Source organism: Pleurodeles waltl, chromosome 8, assembly GCF_031143425.1.
Source record: "Pleurodeles waltl isolate 20211129_DDA chromosome 8, aPleWal1.hap1.20221129, whole genome shotgun sequence".
NCBI classification, from domain to species: Eukaryota; Metazoa; Chordata; class Amphibia; order Caudata; family Salamandridae; genus Pleurodeles; species Pleurodeles waltl.
Window position 1 is genome coordinate 1,711,851 of NC_090447.1, and position 21,051 is coordinate 1,732,901.

General features: G+C 48.4%; 1 protein-coding gene across 2 annotated transcripts in view; it reads left to right on the plus strand.

The window, feature by feature from the left end:
* Positions 1 to 2,380: 2,380 nt before the first annotated feature.
* LOC138249651 (cytochrome P450 2J4-like) overlaps positions 2,381 to 21,051 on the plus strand; it is a 174,832-nt gene continuing 156,161 nt past the window's right edge. For both annotated transcript variants that reach the window (XM_069203605.1, XM_069203606.1), the window contains exon 1: positions 2,381 to 2,595. In XM_069203605.1, the coding sequence (XP_069059706.1) occupies positions 2,419 to 2,595 (177 nt within the window). In that variant the 5' untranslated portion in view covers positions 2,381 to 2,418. The remainder of the gene's footprint in view (positions 2,596 to 21,051) is intronic.

Sequence of the window (21,051 nt, forward strand, 5' to 3'; positions counted from 1 at the left end):
GGGTGAGCATGAGAGTTGGAAGAGGGAAGTGGGCGCGCATGAGAGTGGGAAGAGGGAAGTGAGTGCGCAGGAGAGTGGGAAGAGGGAAGTGAGTGCGCATGAGAGGGGGAAGAGGGAAGTGAGTGAGCATGAGAGTTGGAAGAGGGAAGTGGGTGCGCATGAGAGTGGGAAGTGGGAAGTGAGTGTGCATGAGAGTCAGAAGAGGGAAGTGGGATGATGGAAGTGGGATGATGGAAGCGGGTGCGCATGAGAGTAGGATGAGGGAAGTGAGTGAGCATGAGAGTGGGAAGAGGGAAGTGGGCGCGCAGGAGAGTGGGAAGAGAGAAGTGAGTGAGCATGAGAGTGGGAAGAGGGCGCGCATGAGAGTGGGAAGAGGGAAGTCGATGCGGGAAGCGGGCGCGCATGAGAGCGGGAAGAGGGAAGTGAGTGAGCATGAGAGTGGGAAGAGGGAAGAGGGAAGTGGGCGCGCCTGAGAGTGGGAAGAGGGAAGTGGGCGCGCATGAGAGTGGGAAGAGGGAAGTGGGCGCGCATGAGAGTGGGCAGAGGGAAGTGGGCGCGCATGAGAGTGGGAAGAGGGAAGTGGGCGCGCATGAGAGTGGGAAGAGGGAAGTGAGTGAGCATGAGAGTCAGAAGAGGGAAGTGGGATGATGGAAGTGGGTGCGCATGAGAGTGGGAAGTGGGTGCGCGTGGGAAGTGGGTGAGCATGAGAGTTGGAAGAGGGAAGTGGGTGCGCATGAGAGTGGGAAGTGGGAAGTGAGTGTGCATGAGAGTCAGAAGAGGGAAGTGGGATGATGGAAGTGGGATGATGGAAGCGGGTGCGCATGAGAGTAGGATGAGGGAAGTGAGTGAGCATGAGAGTGGGAAGAGGGAAGTGGGCGCGCAGGAGAGTGGGAAGAGAGAAGTGAGTGAGCATGAGAGTGGGAAGAGGGCGCGCATGAGAGTGGGAAGAGGGAAGTCGATGCGGGAAGCGGGTGCGCATGAGAGCGGGAAGAGGGAAGTGAGTGAGCATGAGAGTGGGAAGAGGGAAGAGGGAAGTGGGCGCGCCCGAGAGTGGGAAGAGGGAAGTGGGCGCGCATGAGAGTGGGAAGAGGGAAGTGGGCGCGCATGAGAGTGGGAAGAGGGAAGTGGGCGCGCATGAGAGTGGGAAGAGGGAAGTGGGCGCGCATGAGAGTGGGATGAGGGAAGAGGGAAGTGGGCGCGCCTGAGAGTGGGAAGAGGGAAGTGGGCGCGCATGAGAGTGGGAAGAGGGAAGTGGGCGCGCATGAGAGTGGGAAGAGGGAAGTGGGCGCGCATGAGAGTGGGAAGAGGGAAGTGGGCGTGCATGAGAGTGGGAAGAGGGAAGCGGGCGCGCATGAGAGTGGGATGAGGGAAGCGGGCGCGCATGAGAGTGGGAAGAGGGAAGTGGGCGTGCATGAGAGTGGGAAGAGGGAAGTGGGCGTGCATGAGAGTGGGAAGAGGGAAGCGGGCGCGCATGAGAGTGGGAAGAGGGAAGTGGGCGCGCATGAGAGTGGGAAGAGGGAAGTGGGCGTGCATGAGAGTGGGAAGAGGGAAGTGAGTGAGCATGAGAGTGGGAAGAGGGAAGCGGGCGTGCATGAGAGTGGGAAGAGGGAAGTGGGCGTGCATGAGAGTGGGAAGAGGGAAGCGGGCGCGCATGAGAGTGGGATGAGGGAAGCGGGCGCGCATGAGAGTGGGAAGAGGGAAGTGGGCGTGCATGAGAGTGGGAAGAGGGAAGCGGGCGTGCATGAGAGGGGGAAGAGGGAAGTGAGTGAGCATGAGAGTGGGAAGAGGGAAGCGGGTGCGCATGAGAGTGGGAAGAGGGAAGCGGGCGCGCATGAGAGTGGGAAGAGGGAAGTGGGCGTGCATGAGAGTGGGAAGAGGGAAGCGGGCGTGCATGAGAGGGGGAAGAGGGAAGTGAGTGAGCATGAGAGTGGGAAGAGGGAAGCGGGCGCGCATGAGAGTGGGAAGAGGGAAGCGGGCGCGCATGAGAGTGGGAAGAGGGAAGCGGGCGCGCATGAGAGTGGGAAGAGGGAAGTGGGCGCGCATGAGAGTGGGAAGAGGGAAGTGGGATGATGGAAGTGGGTGCGCATGAGAGTAGGATGAGGGAAGAAAGTGAGCATGAGAGTGGGATGAGGGAAGCGGGCGCGCATGAGAGTGGGAAGAGGGAAGTGGGCGCGCATGAGAGTGGGAAGAGGGAAGTGGGATGATGGAAGTGGGTGCGCATGAGAGTAGGATGAGGGAAGAAAGTGAGCATGAGAGTGGGATGAGGGAAGCGGGCGCGCATGAGAGCGGAAGGGAAAGGCTGTGTGTGTGAGAGGGGAGGGGCGCGAGAGCGAGAAGAGGGAGGAGCGCTCTGCCAGTGCCTGGGAGGAGCCCCTCACACTCCTCAGATCGCTTCCAGGCGCTTTGGCCGGCTGTGCGATGGAGGCGCTGGGACTGGCCGCGGGGGCGCTCACTCTGCTGGCAATTCTGCTCCTAACGCAGTTTATGAAAGTCCGAGGCGCTGCTAGGAGACTCCCCCCGGGGCCGCCCCCCCTCCCCATCCTGGGCAACCTGTGGGCGCTGAACTTCACTCTGCACCACGAGAGCCTCGTGCAGGTGGGTGGAAGCCTCGGGGTAGCGATGCCACCCAAGGGGGAGCGCGACCTCCATCCGTGGCAGACATAGGACACTGAGGGGCTGAGTGACCATAGAGACTGATACAGCCGTGAAGGACACTGATCTTCACGGGAGCTCACACCCTCCTTTTAATCAAAGGTGCAAAGCATTATTACGGCAGCAAACACTTCAATTCAGAGTCAGCGACCCTAAAAATGTTTTATTTTTTTTATACGTATGAATCCCACTCTGGGAATCTGTAAACTTTTGCAGATTCCTAAAACGGGACGGCGACCCCATCAGATCCACTATTTGGAAGGGGCGGGTTGTGTTTTAGGCAAACCTTCCAAGTACCAATTTGGTTAGGAATGTATCAGTGTTTTGTAATCGAAATGTTGAAGTGGTTTCCCTATTCGCAAAAGGGAAGTAGGCCAGGGGGGGCTGTTTTCCTTTGTGAATGTTAAGATTTAAAAAAGTTTATTGGGGAGCAGGCAGTGGTCTCGGGGACCACGGGCAATCCTGAAAGTGAATAAAGTAAACATGTGTTAAACACACAGCACTGAAGTGTACAATATTACTGATGTGGTGGCCGACTGACTCTAGCAGATCCCCCCCCCGTAGGTAGCACAAGGGGCAGTCCCCCCCCCCCCCCGTAGGTAGCACAAGGGGAAGCCCCCCCCCCCCGTAGGAAGCACAAGGGGAAGCCCCCCCCCGTAGGTAGCACAAGGGGCAGTCCCCCCCCCCCCCCGTAGGTAGCACAAGGGGCAGCCCCCCCCGTAGGTAGCACAAGGGGCAGTCCCCCCCCCCCCCGTAGGTAGCACAAGGGGCAGCCCCCCCCCGTAGGTAGCACAAGGGGCAGCCCCCCCCCGTAGGTAGCACAAGGGGCAGCCCCCCCCCCCCGTAGGTAGCACAAGGGGCAGCCCCCCCCCGTAGGAAGCACAAGGGGCACGCCCCCCCCCGTAGGTAGCACAAGGGGCAGTCCCCCCCCCCCCCGTAGGTAGCACAAGGGGAAGCCCCCCCCCCGTAGGAAGCACAAGGGGAAGCCCCCCCCCGTAGGTAGCACAAGGGGCAGCCCCCCCCGTAGGTAGCACAAGGGGCAGCCCCCCCCGTAGGTAGCACAAGGGGCAGTCCCCCCCCCCCCGTAGGTAGCACAAGGGGAAGCCCCCCCCCCGTAGGAAGCACAAGGGGAAGCCCCCCCCCGTAGGTAGCACAAGGGGCAGCCCCCCCCCGTAGGTAGCACAAGGGGCAGCCCCCCCCGTAGGTAGCACAAGGGGCAGTCCCCCCCCCCCGTAGGTAGCACAAGGGGAAGCCCCCCCCCGTAGGAAGCACAAGGGGAAGCCCCCCCCCGTAGGTAGCACAAGGGGCAGCCCCCCCCGTAGGTAGCACAAGGGGCAGCCCCCCCCCCCCCGTAGGTAGCACAAGGGGCAGCCCCCCCCCCCCCCCGTAGGTAGCACAAGGGGCAGCCCCCCCCGTAGGTAGCACAAGGGGCAGCCCCCCCGTAGGTAGCACAAGGGGCAGCCCCCCCCGTAGGAAGCACAAGGGGAAGCCCCCCCCCGTAGGTAGCACAAGGGGCAGCCCCCCCCGTAGGTAGCACAAGGGGCAGCCCCCCCCGTAGGAAGCACAAGGGGCAGCCCCCCCCCGTAGGTAGCACAAGGGGCAGCCCCCCCCCCCCCCCGTAGGTAGCACAAGGGGCAGCCCCCCCCGTAGGTAGCACAAGGGGAAGCCCCCCCCCCGTAGGTAGCACTAGGGGCACCCCCCCCCCCCCCGGCCACACCCGGGTAGCACCCCATGAAAGTAAGCCACAATTTGCGTCTTGCCTCATTAACATTCATGACGTTACTCCAAACTAGAGTGTACAACTCACCTACCGGTGGATACAAAAGATTGGACGCGATTCCAAGGAGTAAATAGTCCATCCGCCCTTTGCTCCTTGTTATGCATGATGGCGCCATCGCGACCATGAGATCCCTGTTCTCTTGCTTCCGCTTATGAAAGAGACACGTGATTGCAGATATGTAGAAATAAATGTGCAGTATATACTATGAAGATTAATATGTCTATGTGCAGTTTTACACAAACGTGTTGTAATATTGCGAAGCACGTCGATGCCTGGCAGTGTACACACTTGGTAGCAGTCAGATCACGAGCTCCAGGGGCACATTACAGAGTGTGACCCCAAGTGGTAACAGGCGTCTCCCGACTTTTTACTCCCCTGGGACACTTTGGTATTACACAAGGGGAGCAAACATTCGCATTGACCCTTCTTTAAGAGATGGAGCGCGTGCTCTTTTGTGTGCAGACCCAATAACAAGGGGTCATTAATGGGAGCCTGGCCCCATGAAAATGACGGCATCTCTTGTCTAATGCGCTAAAGTATAAAAACAGCAGCTGCTCAATGCTGGGACTGAAGAGTCAGCACATTCTAGCCAGACCTACTGGCTTTGACAGTGCTTGCTTGCTGCAGATTCCTGGCCTCCTTCGGTTTAGTTGGTCCAGTGACCCATGGCCCTTCAGCAGCCTCGCCCCACTCATCACCTTACACGTTAGCGAAGAGCCTGCAGTTGATCGTCACACCTGCTCCAGCGCCTAGACACCCCTCGAGTCGGAAGTCTCGCTTTACAAATCCCAACAACATGACATTCACAGCGACAAGTCCGAACGGTGAAAGCCACTCTCTAGTGCATTCAGCAATAACCCGTACAGGTCCCGGCGTGTTTCTACAAAACATTTACTGTGGTATCCGCATCTTATCCTAGAAGTGCAACGAATCCCGTGGCGGTCACGATAAGAGCCACGTTGTTATTCATGGCGAGCCCCTCCCGCGACGCACAAAGCTTGAGTTGCATTGCAGCGGCTTGTTGAGGCCTGCATGTCTGTGATCAGAGGGGTGCATCCTGCCTGACACGCCCCACCCTCCCCTCGCCAAACACCCCTGAGAAGCTCGGGTTCTGCTCAGCCCCCTTCAACAGGAACAAGCATGTGCAATGCAAGGACTTTTCTTGCCGCATAAACTGAAAAGTAAAACTTTCACATAAGGGAGCTGATGGCCGCCATCAGCGCAAAACAAACACACAAAGGGAAATCTAAAGAGGGGGTAGTAAGGGCGAGAGAGGCCGCACTCATGGGAAGTAAACATAATTGTTCAAAAATGTAGAACGTACAAACAAGGTGCTGGTGAACTTGATGCCCTACCACCCATGGGCAAAGTCAAGTGTCAAAGGAGGGGGAAACGGAAAAATTCCAAAACGAAGCCCAGGTGTGTGGGTACTATGGACCATGATAAATCCAGGAGCTAACTCAAGAGAAATTACAATCCCAGGCGAACAGGAACGTGCCGAACATGAACGGCACGATTCTCATCGCCTGGGATTGTAATTTCTCTTGAATTGGCTCCTGGATTTATCACACCTGTGCCTTGTTTTGGAATTTTTCAGTTTGACTGATTTTCTTGTATTTGGACTAGCCTAATCTCAGACGCATGGACTCTGATTTCTTGTCTTATTGACGCTTTGAGTTGTCGTGCCAGTATTACGTTCAAATAGCCTTGAAAAAGTCACCAGCGTGACGAAACACGTGTTGGCTGTGTTTGCAGTGAAGCACTGTGTGTACCCTGAACACCACAATCCTGTCAATAAAGAACATCACCTGCCAAGATTTGACTGACCTGGACATTATGCATTACTTGTCCCGTCTATTCAATGGACACTAGACATCATTTGCTGTATATATGGGATTTTTTGCTTTACCTACATTTTTGTTTGTGTGCAGTGTTCTATTTCTGTTTAACACAAAGGGAAATAAAAGGTTGCTCCCAGTGAAACCTATCAGCAAAAGTGCAATTTTCCATGTAACTGCAACTACCTGTGTAACAGGATCGATGTCATGCAAAGCGCTAGACTACTGCCCAGCGAGATCGCACTGCAAAATCAAGAGAAAAAGTAGTCCAGAAGCCAGACGGAAAACATCGAGCCTTGTATGTTTTCAGAAGTTGTCCCGTGCGCTCAAGGAGGGCTAAACACCGGAAATGGCATGACGAATGACTAATGAAAGCAAGCAGATTTTAAAAGGCAAGCCCACAAACCAATAAAAGTGACTGACGTGACATGGGCATGGTTGGAAGCCCAAAGAGAGATTACTACGGGGGACGGAGCGCTTTGCGCTCGCCCCTAAAAAAGGGATACTTTTACCAAGCAGAGAAAGCAGGTATGCCCAATGGAAGGGGCGTCTCGGAGGTTGGTCGCACAATACTGCGGCGACTCACCCAGCACGAGAAGAAACTGCCCGCCAACAGGAACATGCTGTTTGCTCTTGTGTTTTCTCCCACTGGGGCGCTTTACATGGGAACCAGTTACATTTCACAAAGTCAAATCCACTATTTAGCCGGCGGACAGTAAGTTATTTGCCCAGAATCAGAGGATGTCGAGCAGAGGCCGGGACTTGAGCCTGGTTCCCCAGCTCCATGGTCTGTGGCTCTGGCCGTAATGCTAATAATGACTTTTTCTTAGAGTCTTAGCCCAGTCAACTACCAGGGAGTAGAACTATATCATTCACTAAACATATATGTACTCATTTTGTCCACTGGAATGTACAGAAAGCCACAGACTACCCTTCCTGGACTCAAATCTGGGGCCCACAGGTATTTGTATACGAGGATGGCATGTTAACCCAAACGTCCTGTCGGGCACCTTAGCACAGGGTGCTACAGGAGGACATGGCATGCCTCAATGTAAACGTTAAAACTTGTTTTAAAATGGTTGAAGCTGTACCTTATCAGCAAGTCTTGACTAAAAGCGATTTCAGCTATTCCTTTTACAGAACAATTTGTTTTTTTAGTTTGGGCCCTGGCAGCGCACAAGCCCTGGCTCTCGACATGTTGTAATCTACATCTGTGGGCTTGTAACACACCCATCTCACACCCATCAATTTCATTTGCTCCTGAACCTGCTTTTCAAATTTCTCTTGATTTCGTAGGTTAAAGCTTTAAGTTTGTCCCACCTTTAGGCTGCTTTTCCACCACCTTGGAGGCTGACCCTGTTACGTAGATTATTTCACAATCAGCCATACACTTTAGTGTGGGCACACTATATTTTAGGTGCGAGCGCAAAGTGATCCGTCCCCCGTAGTAATCTCTCTTCGGGCTTCCAACCACGCCCATGTCACGTCAGTCACTTTCATTGGTTCGTGGACTTGCCTTTTAAAATCCGCTTGCTTTCATTTGTGAAAGGCATGCAAACGTCATGCCTTTTCCGGTGTTTAGCCCACCTACACAGCACCGTTAAACTACTGAAAACATACGAGGCTCGATGTTTTCAGCATGGTTTCTGGACTACTTTATCTGTTTATTTCCATGCAGCGTGATCACGCTGGGGTTTACATAGCGCGATCGCGCTGAGTTCTTCCATTTTCAATTTCAGCACGATCGCGCTGCATTCTACATAGTGAGATCGCACTGCATCTTTAAATTTTTATTTTGTGTTGCAACAAAAGTCTGGTTAGGAGTTTGCACTGCTAATAGCTCTAACTCGAGCAAATGCGAGACCCATTGCATTGAAAATGCTTGTTTCTTTTGCCTCTCCGCTTCGCGATGCGTCGCCATATGTTGTTTATTCCTCGTTCTTAATTTGGGTATACCGCTGTTTCTTTGTGGTGTCTTCGCACAAAAGCTGCAAGCTGGAGGGGGGTTCTTTTTATTTTTTTAAAATTATTTAAAAAAAAAAGTTTGCACCTCAGACAAAGACTGTCGCTCACCATCTTCAGGAAGAACCTCAAGATGTGGCTCTTTGGATGAGGCCCTGTCCTGCCATTTGATAAAGTTTTGTTTTGACCAATGACTTTGTGTTTCACCACTGCGCATATTAGTTGCTCAATGTTCACCAGTAGCACATGGTATGTTTTGTTCAGTTGAGCCGCCTATGGGCTTTGACATTGCATTAGTCATTACATTCTGTATTCTGCCTATTGGCTTTGACATGGCATTAGCCATTACTTTCTGTATTCAGTTGAGCCGCCTATGGGCTTTGACATTGCATTAGTCATTACATTCTGTATTCTGCCTATTGGCTTTGACATGGCATTAGCCATTACTTTCTGTATTCAGTTTAGCCGTCTATGGGCTTTGACATTGCATTAGCCATTACATTCTGTATTCTGCCTATTGACTTTGACATGCTATTAGATATTCTGCCTATTGGCTTTGACATGATATTATACATTACATTTTGTTTTCAGCTCAGCTGCCTATTGGCTTTGACATGATATTATACATTGCATTTTGTATTCAGCTCAGCTGCCTATGGGCTTTGACATGATATAAGACATTGCATTTTGTATTCAGCTTAGATGCCTATTGGCTTTGACATGACACTAGACATTGCATTTGATATTTAGGTTAGCTGCCTATTGCCTTTAACATGACATTGCATTTGATATTTAGGTTAGCTGCCCATTGCCTTTAACGTGGAGTTAGACATGGCAGTTGAGAATCTAAGCTGTATTTTTCCAAGCTGTGTTTTTGCACCAGAGAACCAAGATGTTTTGCTCTCACAGTAGACTAGACCTGATAAGAGAGAGTACATGGGCGTCGTTTCTCTTCCCTTGAGCTTGGGAACAGGAGTAGTCTTGGAGACCTGGCCAGTCTCCAAAAGGCTTGCTCAGTTTCCCAGGTCTGAGAGGAGGGGGCACACCTTTGTAACGAATGTAACAGGCTGCAGAGAGTCAGATTTGAATCTGCCGGACCTCGTGCTGGAGCTTGGCGCCAGCTGCCAGCATCCCGTGTGGGTAGATGACACTCTTTCTCGCGGCTGACAGGGGTCATCAGCTTGCAGACCTTAGAAAGATGTAGCTGTAAATAGTTCCTACACGGTGAAGTATTTGTTTTGCTTTGCATTCAATATCTTATAAATATAACCTGCTGTGTATATTGCAAACTGATATATTTTGTTTGGTTAACGCGGACTTGAAAGCTACTAATTCGTCATTCATTCATAAACATTGTGGTTGGGGAAGAATAAAATAACAATAAAAGTCTTCTTTGACCTCAGAAGTGCATTTCTGTTGTGTTATGTTAGTGCTTAGAGACTAAATAAGAGGAAAGCACTACAGGCCCCTCCCCGCCCCTCCAGCGCCTTGAGACCCTCATGGGTGAGTAGCCATGCTTCACAAAAACTGATTGATTGATTGAATGTGTGCATTTGGTTTTCAGTTGGTAGGGGCACTATATTGGATGAAGTGTCGTGCTGACATCACATGGCGGAAGCCTACAGCTGTGAATGAAATGTTAAGAAAAGCACAGAAACCCAATTTAATTTAAGACCTAAATATATAGATAAGCCACACAGACAGAACTTCAGCACTTTTAACTGGGCGGATGAAAGATGCAGAAGTGACTACATAGACTGGGGCACCAAAAGCCCAGAACCAGCGAGCTCAGTGCACTATGTAAATGAGGACTGTCACTAGATCGCTGTGTAACAAAGAGACCTTGGGTACAAAGTCAGCTCGCCCACTGCCATCCTGCACTGCTATGGCCGTCACAACACGTTGTTGTACCCGAGTGAGGTATTTACAGATTATGTTACCAATACAATGCAAACAACTAGACATTATCATTTCAGTACTACTCACTGTAAAAACAAACCTCAGAACCAAGGGACCTGAAACATGGATTGGGTGGAGGTTGGGTTGGTGGTGCTGAAGAAAAGGACAGGTGGGGGGGGGGTTAAAGAAACAGGGTGGGTGGCCAGTGGGTGAAAGCAAAAAAAACACTATGACTCAGCGAACTTTAACTGCATCATAGTGTTTTAAAAAAATAGGTTGCCTGAATTTCAATGTGAGCAGCCGATGGGCAGAGAAAGAAAACTAACTACATTTGATCAATCTGTGCTTAGTCCATGCGCCGCAGAAAGAAAAGGAAGTGACATATGGTAAGAACTGCCCAATTAGAAGGCAGCATAGAAGAGTGACAAGGCTGGAAACAAATGGTAAGCAATGGGTTGATTCCAAGCCCGTTATAGAACTTAAGAGTCTCGCAAGCAAGATCGCATGCAAGACCTAAAAATGAGAAATGCCCACAATTCTTGTACAATGTCTGCATATTCACAATCCAAAACACTTCCTTTAAATTCTCACAGGAACAATGCGTTCACTATTCTGTAATCATCTTCTGTGTGGATATCTCCACCCAAGTGCAGAGTCTCTGCACATGTAATTATACGTTCTAGAAACACATTTGGAATGGACACAGGAGAGTGGGTGGAAAATGAAAATAACTTACTACTGAAGGGAGGAGTATAGAAAGGGATTAAGGAAGGGACAAGGGGTGGTTTGGGGAGGAATATGGACCCAACCAGAGAAGAGTAAGCTCACTGCTATTCATAAACTGTCCTTCTAAGAACACTACAGCCAAAAAGTGACCCAAAACTATAATAGATTACTCCATCACAGAGCTGCAGTAGGCCCAGCATCACACATTGCCATCCACTGGTACCACAACATCCTCCCGTCGAAATCAATGCAGTCAGGAATGAAAAATAAAACCCAATAGGACATTATGGTCAATTAAATTAAACAGTTAAACATATAAATGGTTTTAATTGGATGTTAAAAAACGGTATAGATTGAAAGTACACATTTTTAATTTTAACATTTTATTAACTCTTTTTACATTAACAGTAGAACAATGTTATTAAATATAAATAAGTTATGTATTCGCAATTGCAAGCATCACTTGTAACTATATATTTTTTTACTTTAGGTTGGAATTTAAGTTACAATTGGGAAAACACATTTTTATATTTTAATTTAATACATTTACATTACTTAAAGGTTTTTCAAAATGTGGTAATAGTACTATAGGATGTTTCCCTTAATTTCACATCTGATATATATATATATATATATATATATATATATATATATATATATATATATACCATTTCTCTGCCTCTTAGGTGGAGATCTCCAAATGGTAAAGTGTAAGGGGAGGTGTTCTCCATACTTTAACATAGGGAGCTACCCACCCGGTGGCCAAAATATAGTTAAGTTTAGGAAAAAGTCGAAAAGTTTACCATACTTGGAAAAAGTTTGTAAAAATAATTTTATGTTAAATATCAATGTATATTAATTAATTTACTTTTTTTTAAATGTAGAACTAAAAAAAACCTTTAGTGTACATTTGTTAAATTAAAATTATTTTCTCAAGTTTAATTTAAAACATAAATTCCCATCTAAAAGAAAAAAATATATATGCATTAGAAATTATTTAAATTGAATGTATAGAATTGCTTAAATAAATGTAATTATATTTTAATAAAATGTAATGTTACAGTAATTTTTAACAGCTATTAAAATATTTTATAATTAAATAAAATTATGCACTTTTTCTATTTTTAAACATTAAATTATAAATAATTCTATTTTCACTATTTTAAATAATCATATTTTACATCATTTTCTATGGGATTTACGTTGACGTCCTTGCCTCCATGATTTTCAACAAGACAGTGTTGCAGTACCAGGGGTTGGCAATGTGTGGTGCTAGACAGACAGTTTTTTTAACACAGTAACATACTCATAAATTCGGCTCCACCCCCTTCTTGAGTGGTTGGAGATGTTCAAGCCTACACATTTGAGCAACTTTACAGGCAAATTTGGTGAACTGCCAAAAGTAGCAAAGTTACTCAAAAGAGTAGACTTACACATCTCCAACCCCTGAAAAAGGGGTTGGAGCCCAGTAAAGATACACACATAATTTACTCAAAAGAAAATACGTTACTTACCCTTAACTGTTTCTCCAGTATTGCCATCTTTCATTGATTCACATGTTTAAATCATTCCCCATCATCGAGGTGGGAGTCCAACGGTGTAATTGAAAATGCAGTACAGGTTATATACATAGTCCAGTAGAACTACAAAGCATTCACTACAGTAAATTAACCACATCATTCCAATGAGGCAACAGCACTTTCTAGAACAATTCCCGCAAAGGCTTGACTCCCTCAGATCTTCAAGCACCAATGAGAAAAAAAAATCCTATGAAGAGAAGGAAAGCCTCTTAGGGGAGGAGGGTGGTCGCATGTGAATGGATGAAAGATGGTAATACTGAAGAACCAAAGTTACAGGTAAGTAACTTATTTTTTTCTACAGTCAGCAGCAGTTTCTGCGTGAGGGCCTCAGGGCTCTGCTCCCGTTACTTTCACCCCTCAGGGTCGGACATTACAAAAATAAAAAAAAACTCTATCTGTAAAAATATGGACACACACCTCTTGCTTGGGGCCAGGCTGTGGGCTGTTTTTGCTGTGATCATAACTGATGACAGGTCTCATGTCAAATCACACTGGCAGAGATATTGATGCGTTCCATTTTCTGTGTGTGGGCCCTTAGTCTGAGTATTTGCTGGACTGACAAGCTCACAGCCCTGAGGGTTGTGAGGTTATCAGCTCGGCAAAGATATAGCGACGATGACCATTCTCCACCCACTAATGACATGGGGGTAAAGTTAGCCCAGGAGCTTTAGGCTGAAGCCCTGTGGCCCCAGTGGCTTCGCATCAGTCAGGGAGTGGAGAGGGTGGTCATCTCACTCTTTCCCAACTCCTCACGCAGGGTGAGACCAGCCCTGTGACAAGTTGGGAAAGGGTGAGGTAGAGGCTGCAGGCATGCTGAAAGCTAAGAAACTGTGGCCCGTATTTATACTTCGTTTGCGCCGAATTTGCGTCGTTTTTTTCGACGCAAATTCGGCGCAAAACTAACGCCATATTTATACTTTGGCGTTAGACGCGTCTAGCGCCAAAGTATGGGCAAATAGCGTCATTTTTTTGCGTGAACGCCTTCCTTGCGTTAATGAGATGCAAGGAAGGCGTTCCCGTCTTAAAAAATGACGGCGACGCAAATGCGTCGTATTTATACTCCCGGGCAAAAATCACGCCCGGGAGTGGGCGGGTCAAAAAACCCCGCATTTGCGCCACTTTTTAACGCCTGCTCAGGGCAGGCGTTAAGGGGCCTGTGGGCTCAAAATGAGCCCACAGGTGCCCTCCCCTGCCCCCAGGGACCCCCCCTGCCACCCTTGCCCACCCCAGGAGGACACCCAAGGATGGAGGGACCCACCCCAGGGACATTCAGGTAAGTTCAGGTAAGTATAATTTTTTATTTTTTTTAATTTTTTTGGGTGGCATAGGGGGGCCTTATTTGTGCCCCCCTACATGCCACTATGCCCAATGACCATGCCCAGGGGACATAAGTCCCCTGGGCATGGCCATTGGGCAAGGGGGCATGACTCCTGTCTTTACTAAGACAGGAGTCATTTAAATGGCGTCTGGGCGTCGAAAAAAAATGGCGCAAATCGGGTTGAGGCGATTTTTTTGCCTCAACCTGACTTGCCCCATTTTAAGACGCCCTAACGCCATTTTCCCCCTACGCCGGCGCAGCCTGGTCTACGTGGTTTTTTTCCACGCACACCAGGCAGCGCCGGTCCGCTTGCGCCGGCTAACGCCATTCCATAAATACGGCGCCCGCATGGTGCTTCAGAATGGCGTTAGACGGCGCTAAATTTTTTGACGCAAAACTGCGTTAGCGCAGTTTAGCGTCAAAAAGTATAAATATGGGCCTGAGTCTGCACAGTATGTCATCAGGACCTTTGAAAGCATAATGCACAGACTGAGGTGTCTGCTTCCCGCACTGCTGTTGCAGGAGTCAGACGGTGTGGACACAATCATTCATGCTTCCCGCACTGCTGTTGCAGGAGTCGGACAGTGTGGACACAATCATTCATGCTTCCCGCACTGCTGTTGCAGGAGTCGGACAGTGTGGACACAATCATTCATGCTTCCCGCACTGCTGTTGCAGGAGTCGGACAGTGTGGACACAATCATTCATTTGCAGCTCCAGCTCCAGTGTTTCACAGGCAGTCAGGAACTGAGGAGCAGACAAGGTGATGAGCACTGCAGGTGCGTGTCGACATCACCTAGAAGCGTACCCGTCCTGGCCTGATCCAAACATGCGGCTTGCCAGCGCCCTAGTGAAGTACAAACATTTCCCTGACAAATTTGTTTTGTTTGTGTCTTTGCTGGTTGTTACACAATTAGCATGCAACCCTGTCAAACTTTGTTAACGGATGACCAGTCTGTGTGACTCAGCTCGTGGCCTGTTTTAAAAGGTGGGACGATGTGAATGACAGATGCTGAAACCAGCTCAACAGGACCATTTAAATACTTCTATGCATGATGGGAAGGGAATGGGTGGCAGTGTGGGTGGCTATACCTTCTCTGCATGGCAAAGTACATCCTCCAGGCTGGCCTTGAGTGGTAGAGCTGAGAGGTCGGGGCTCATTACATGGATTCTGGCTGTAGGCGCTCGATGCGTGAAAGAAGAGGCATCGCGGTTGAACAGCCCACGTGGAGCACACTCTCGTCTCCCGTAGGAAAGTGGAGCATTATATGGTGTCAGGGTTAGTCCTCACCATGTAATATTTTCACAACACCCCAAAGATGGTCCTTAGATTCACACTAGTAAAACCTTAGCTCAGTCCTGGTAGTGTGGCAAAGAGCCGTCCGGCTTTACTTAAAGGAACATGTGTTAAGAATTTCAGAGCAACAACATGGACAATAAGTAATTGATACAACTCGAAAGAAATCCAACACCACTTTTTAAAAATAGAGCATATTTTTATCCTAATTTAGACACCAAAACTAACAGAATTGAATCAGTCTAACCGGAGTTATAGATTTGAGAAGAAATATTAAATCACAGCAGAACTGGCATTCAAACTTGCATTGAAGTCCATGGAGAAAATATTACTGGTTGCGAAATAGCACTTAGAAAGTGAGTTACGTGCAACCCTTCTAGGGTTAAGATTTTGCAGTCCCTAGGACCAGATCACAACAGTCAGTTCAGTTAAACCTGGCCCGTGGCATCCAGGCGCAGTGTTGCCCTGGTTGTGCATGGTGCTAAGCGGAACTCGAGTTAAAGTCAATGGCGGGAGGCCACTGGTGATGAACGACCACTTAAAGGTCGAGCTGCCGGTAACACTTGCAGGGTTAAGGTTGTGCGGGTCCTAGGAGTGGGCTACGACAGTCAATTCACTTCTACCTGGTCTGTGAGGTGTGGGGGCGGAGTTGTCCTGGCTGTCCGTGGTGCTGAACGTGACTCACGCTGGTGCTGTTTTTACCGCTTACACGACAGTGCTGAAAAAGGGATGCAAAATCTAAGTTTTGGCTGGGTTGCAGATTTCAGTTGCAGGCTGCATGCTGTGCCCTGCACCTGCAGCAATAAGTGTGGGGCTACCGCACTGGCAGCCAACAAGGTGTTGAAATCCTTTCAAAACTTCACAGGGTCCAGGGGAGAGGTGAGTAGCCAGAAAGATGGAGGCAGACAGGACTACAACTCCCAGAAGACACTGGAACACCTAGCTTTCATTGATCCCATGGCAGGCCCGATGGCTGGTGAAACTTTGGATCCTGTGAGCGTTTTTACCTGCAGTTTGCAGAGGACTAGTGCCAGTCGTTCAAGGGAGTCTGAGGGTGCTTCTGGCTTCCACAAGGGTCCCTGTGGTCAGGTCTATGGAAGAGGGTCATTCACCCAGTTCCCAGTCTGTTGCCTCAGGGACAGAGTGTCCCTCTTTTGCTTTGCTGCAGTGGGCAGAGACTGATTGTCGGTGATGCAGAGCTCCTCTTTGTCCTTCTTTGAAGTTAGTCGGTCAGAACTGAGGTTCTGGTGTCAGGGATGTCCCTTAAATCCTGGCTTTATGGGACCTAGGGGTGTGGAGACTAGAGCCAGCTAGCTCCTACAGCTAATCTGCCCCTGAGGTGATCACATCCGGTGGGGTAGGTCATCGTTAGCTACCCAGAACCCTCCTTCCTGCCACTCCTAAGATGGCAGTAATCACAACTTAGCACACAAACCGGGCTGCTCGCTTAAGAGGTGTGGTCAGCCTGCTGGGGGAGTATACAGTTCCTGCATGCCTAATTTCCCACCTGGCCACAAACAAATGTGCCTGGGGCAGGGGGAAGGCTGGCAGGAGGTCAGAAACCTGTCTTGGCAACAACAAGCACGGTAAAAACACACAGGCTGACTGGCCAAAGCACGAAGAAGGGTGGCAAACAGGTGTGCAGCCTCTAGTGTGCCACCTGGGTGCATGCCAGCCATCTCCTGACACCAAATTCATGTTGGGAAGGATAAAGAAAGTTGTTTGACACAATACTTGACATATCTAGGCGGTAACATAATGGAACTAGCAACCCGGGTCTGCCCAGGCTTAATTCCCATGTTATCATTTGGACCGCGCTGCACTTACAGTGTACCTTAAGGGAAAGGATGATATAGAGGCATATGTGCTCGTGCTTACATGCCTGCACCTGTAAATATAATGTACCCTGCCTCCTGGGCTGCAGAGGCCTTCCTTAGGGGTGTCTGAAGTATATGTAAGCCAGTGCATGGGGCTGCGCCCTCATACAGTCGAATTTGAGCAGTTTGCACCAGTCTGGCAGTCTGCAATGGCAGGCCTGCCATCAGCCATTTGCGTGGGTCACCTAGGGTGGCACAAACTCATGCAGCAGCTCTGGGGACCCCTTCACCACCTATGCCCTGGGTACCCTATATACTTCTTACTAGGGGCTTATAAGGGGGTTCTACTGTGTTCAAGAGCCTGGCTGATAAGTGTAGGGATGTCAGATCCGGATGAAGTATCAGGTTGTTGTTCATCATCAACAAAGCCTGAAAGCTTTTTACGAAAATGTGGTGTGTCTCCAATAGCAGGATTAATTCAGTGAACCAATACACCCTGAGCCATTTCGGAGTATTAGACTGTAAAGGATCATCAATATGCCCACCAAATAATGTTTCCCCATCATGTGGCATATCTTACTTTGGACTTCGGGTCTGAAGGAAGTAGCGCTAAGCCACCCTTGTCTGCGGAGGACAGCAGCACCTGCTGTGTATATCCTGTAAAAGCAAGATCCAATCCACAGACAATCATTTCCAATGAGGCCTTTTCATCCCCAGTAAAATCTTTATTCTTTCATCTTTAAGTCCTCAGGAAGGCAATCTATGAACAGAGCAATATCTGACTATATTTGCCCGTCACAGCGGCCAAGCATCATTAGAGAATTGGCTGCTTTAACAGTATTCGCTGCCATGGTGGAAACATTATTCCTTTTGTTATCTAAATGCCTGACCACTCCATCAGGTGGCTTTAGGGTGGATGTAGAGGGTTGTTTTTGCAGTGGCACTGAGCTCCTTCAGGTATGATGGAGATCAGTTTCAGGTGTCATATTTAGCAAGCTGGTGGACTCTCAGGTGCCTTGCATATTTTATCTTATCCTGGTACGACAGCAGAGACTATGAAATCCACAACAGGGATAGCGGTAATCGATTTTCTAGAACTTCATTCATACAAAAACAATCTAATTGGTTTACTGGTGTTGGAAGCCCAAACATTTTTGCTGCTCTTTCTATGTGTGTATGAAATCCCCCAAAGATCGCCTGGAGGAGAATCTACCTAACGAGGAGCTGGTGTTGATGGTGCCGGAGGCAGGTAGTCACCCCATTCATTGGATTCACTTTGGATGTCTGGTACTTCACTTTCCTCTTAGAAGATGTTCCATAGCTGCAGGTGGAGCTGTGATTGTAGATGCTGGTGTCATGCTTAGTGTATTCACCATAGAATATTATGTGGTGTGCTCGAAGTAGGACGTCATACCCGAAGAGATTTGAGGATTGAATTGGTTGTGGTGACAGTATAACCTTTGAGGGTTCTGGAAATCTCTTGTAATAGTCTTGCAGCATACTTTGTAGATCATGAACCAAGGCTCTTGGTATTTGGACCCTTTTTCTCTTCAGGATGATAATGGCATATGGCTGATAATATTCCAAGTATGGAATAGGTTTATTAGGAAACTGTGCCTCTGAAGAGTAACAGACCTGCACAAAATGTCCTAAATTTTCCCCTGATATTGAAGATTTAGTACAGGACTATGGCTGTTGCAAAGGGCCCTTCATCTTCCGAACCCTCCTCATCCAGCAAATGAGTAGGCGGAAATGGTGTAACTTTGCTTTGAGAGGTGTGTTCTGGTGTCAGTAAAGTTGATTGGGAATGTATTGGCTGTATTGTCGATGATCACGTTGATTTCATCGTCAACATAATCAGTGTTTTCATCGCCGATGGTGTTATTGTCACTGCTATGAAATGAGTCAGTGGTTTCCTCATCAGCGATGTTTCCGTGGACAATGTAGGTGTCGATCTCGACAACGGTATTATCCTTGCCTTCGGCATTGACTACATTTCCGACTGCGATCGTCTTGTCACAATTACAGCAAATTTCTCAGTCAACAGTACATTTTTAAATGTAAAGTCAACTTTGAAGAAGTTGTTGTAGGTTCTGATTTTTACATTTTTGCGGAGATATCCCCATATGAATGTTTGTGGAAATGTTCAATTGATGAAATATGCTCTTTAAGTGACCCATGATAAGTCTTTTTTAGAGCTTTCTTAGGTGGTTCATGAGGCATTGAGCCTTCTGATCTTTCCCTTTTTTGAAGCTACCTCTGAGATTTCCAAGAATATTCTTCATCTTCTTCTGAAAGTGAAGCGTCCTTGGCTTTAAGTTTTTGAAGCCATGTCAAAAGCCTCTCCTCCCTGCCTTTAAGGGTTTTTGAAGGAAAGGTATGCCAAATTTTACAATCTTTTACTTTATGAGATGGTTCGAGGTAGTAAATGTATTCCTTGTGAGGATCTTCTGAGTCTAACCTTTTCTTCCCATTAGTTCCACAAGGTCTGAAAAGTCCTTTTTTGGTTAACTTTGACATCTTGAGTAGTCAGGTTTGAACAGCAGAAGATGTATCTTGTCTGGAATAGTGTACGTATATATATATATTTATATATATATATTTTTTTTTAACTACTTTTTTGTTTTGCCAATAACTTTGGTGCTGTTTGACAAATCTTCACAAAGGTTTTCAAACTAATACGACAGTCAGTTCAGCTGCTGTCCTGAAAGTTTTGGGGTGATCTGTCAAGCAGGGGCTAAGAAAAAGAGGGGGTCCCAAAATATGTTTTCCCCTTGCATTTTCCCATATGGTCTTTAGACATGACTACCGCCCAAACCGCTGAACGGAATTACACCAAATTTGTCAGGAAACTAGATCTTGATTTGCAGATTGTGCTTTTTGTGATTTTGTGTCCATAGTTTTAGAGATATTAAAGGAAAAAGAAATATAGCTATCTAGGGACGCAGAGGCTCTGCGGATCCTGGCTATCGCATGCTGAGATCTGATTGGTTGCCAACAATTCAACCAGGAAGTGTTGGCAGCCATTTTGGGACTCAGCTTCAGCCGATTCCCAAACAAAAACGTAAAAAAAAGAAAAAAGGGTAGGAATACCCTAACTCCCTAGACTTGGTGCTGGACCCCCCTCCCCCGGAAGGCCTGGGATAAAAAGCATTTTTTAAAAACATTTTGGCAAAATCTGCGGTGGATCTGCGGATGTGCCAAAAAGTAAAAAAAAAACAAGCATGGTCTCCTGCGCTTGTTCTTCATATAGTCCCCGGGTAGGCCAGGTCCTGGGGGCGTGCCATTTAAAAAAAAAAAAGGAGCAGTGGTGCATGCCCTCCCAAGACTCTTAAGAGTCCCGGCAACCACCACTTACCCGTGGCTATGCAAAACAAATACACAGGGGGGAACAGACCCCCTTTCTGGGGCTGTTTATAGCCCCAGGGGCCCCATCTCCTTGGGCAAAAGCAAAGTAATTACAGCGGGGGCACAGACCCCCTACAACTTGAGGACCACCACCAACCTGGGGCCATTTCAATTTTCACAGAAGGGAGAGGGGCCGTTTGGTCCCCCTTATGGGCCATATACGGTCCTGGGGACCACCAACCTCCCGGGGGTGGCCCCTACAAAAGACAGGGGGGTCCTCTTGGAGCCATATGTATGGCCCTGGGAGCTGCTATCCCCAGGGCCGGCTCCTGCTGTCTCCTGAGGTGCCCACCCTCGGGCGACAGCTGTTTGCTTTTGCTTGGCAGGGGCTGTGACAGCAGCAGATCTGTGGGCAGGGAAAGAGATTAAAGTATTGCTCCTGCACGCAGGGAGCTGCATTTCCATTTCCATTGTTTCGGTTTGCCCCGGGGAGGTGGTGGTCCCTGGGGCGGGGGGGGGGGGATCGTAAAGGATGAAAAGGAGATAAACAGCTAAGAAGCTGCCACTGACCAGCATGAAGTGGAGAACTACCACTTTCACACCACGTAATAAAGAACAATAATAAAAGTAGTCTTGAAACATCAGGCATGAAACCTCCTGTCGAGGGTTCCAGGGTAATATATACCCCCCTCTGTTATAATTGACAATTTTAAGAAAATAACACCTGCCGAAAGCAAAAACAGCCACTGGGTGCCACCATTAGTTGAAACAGACATAGTACAGAAACATTCTCACCAAACTGGTAAAGCATGGCTCATGTGCCAGTACAGGCAG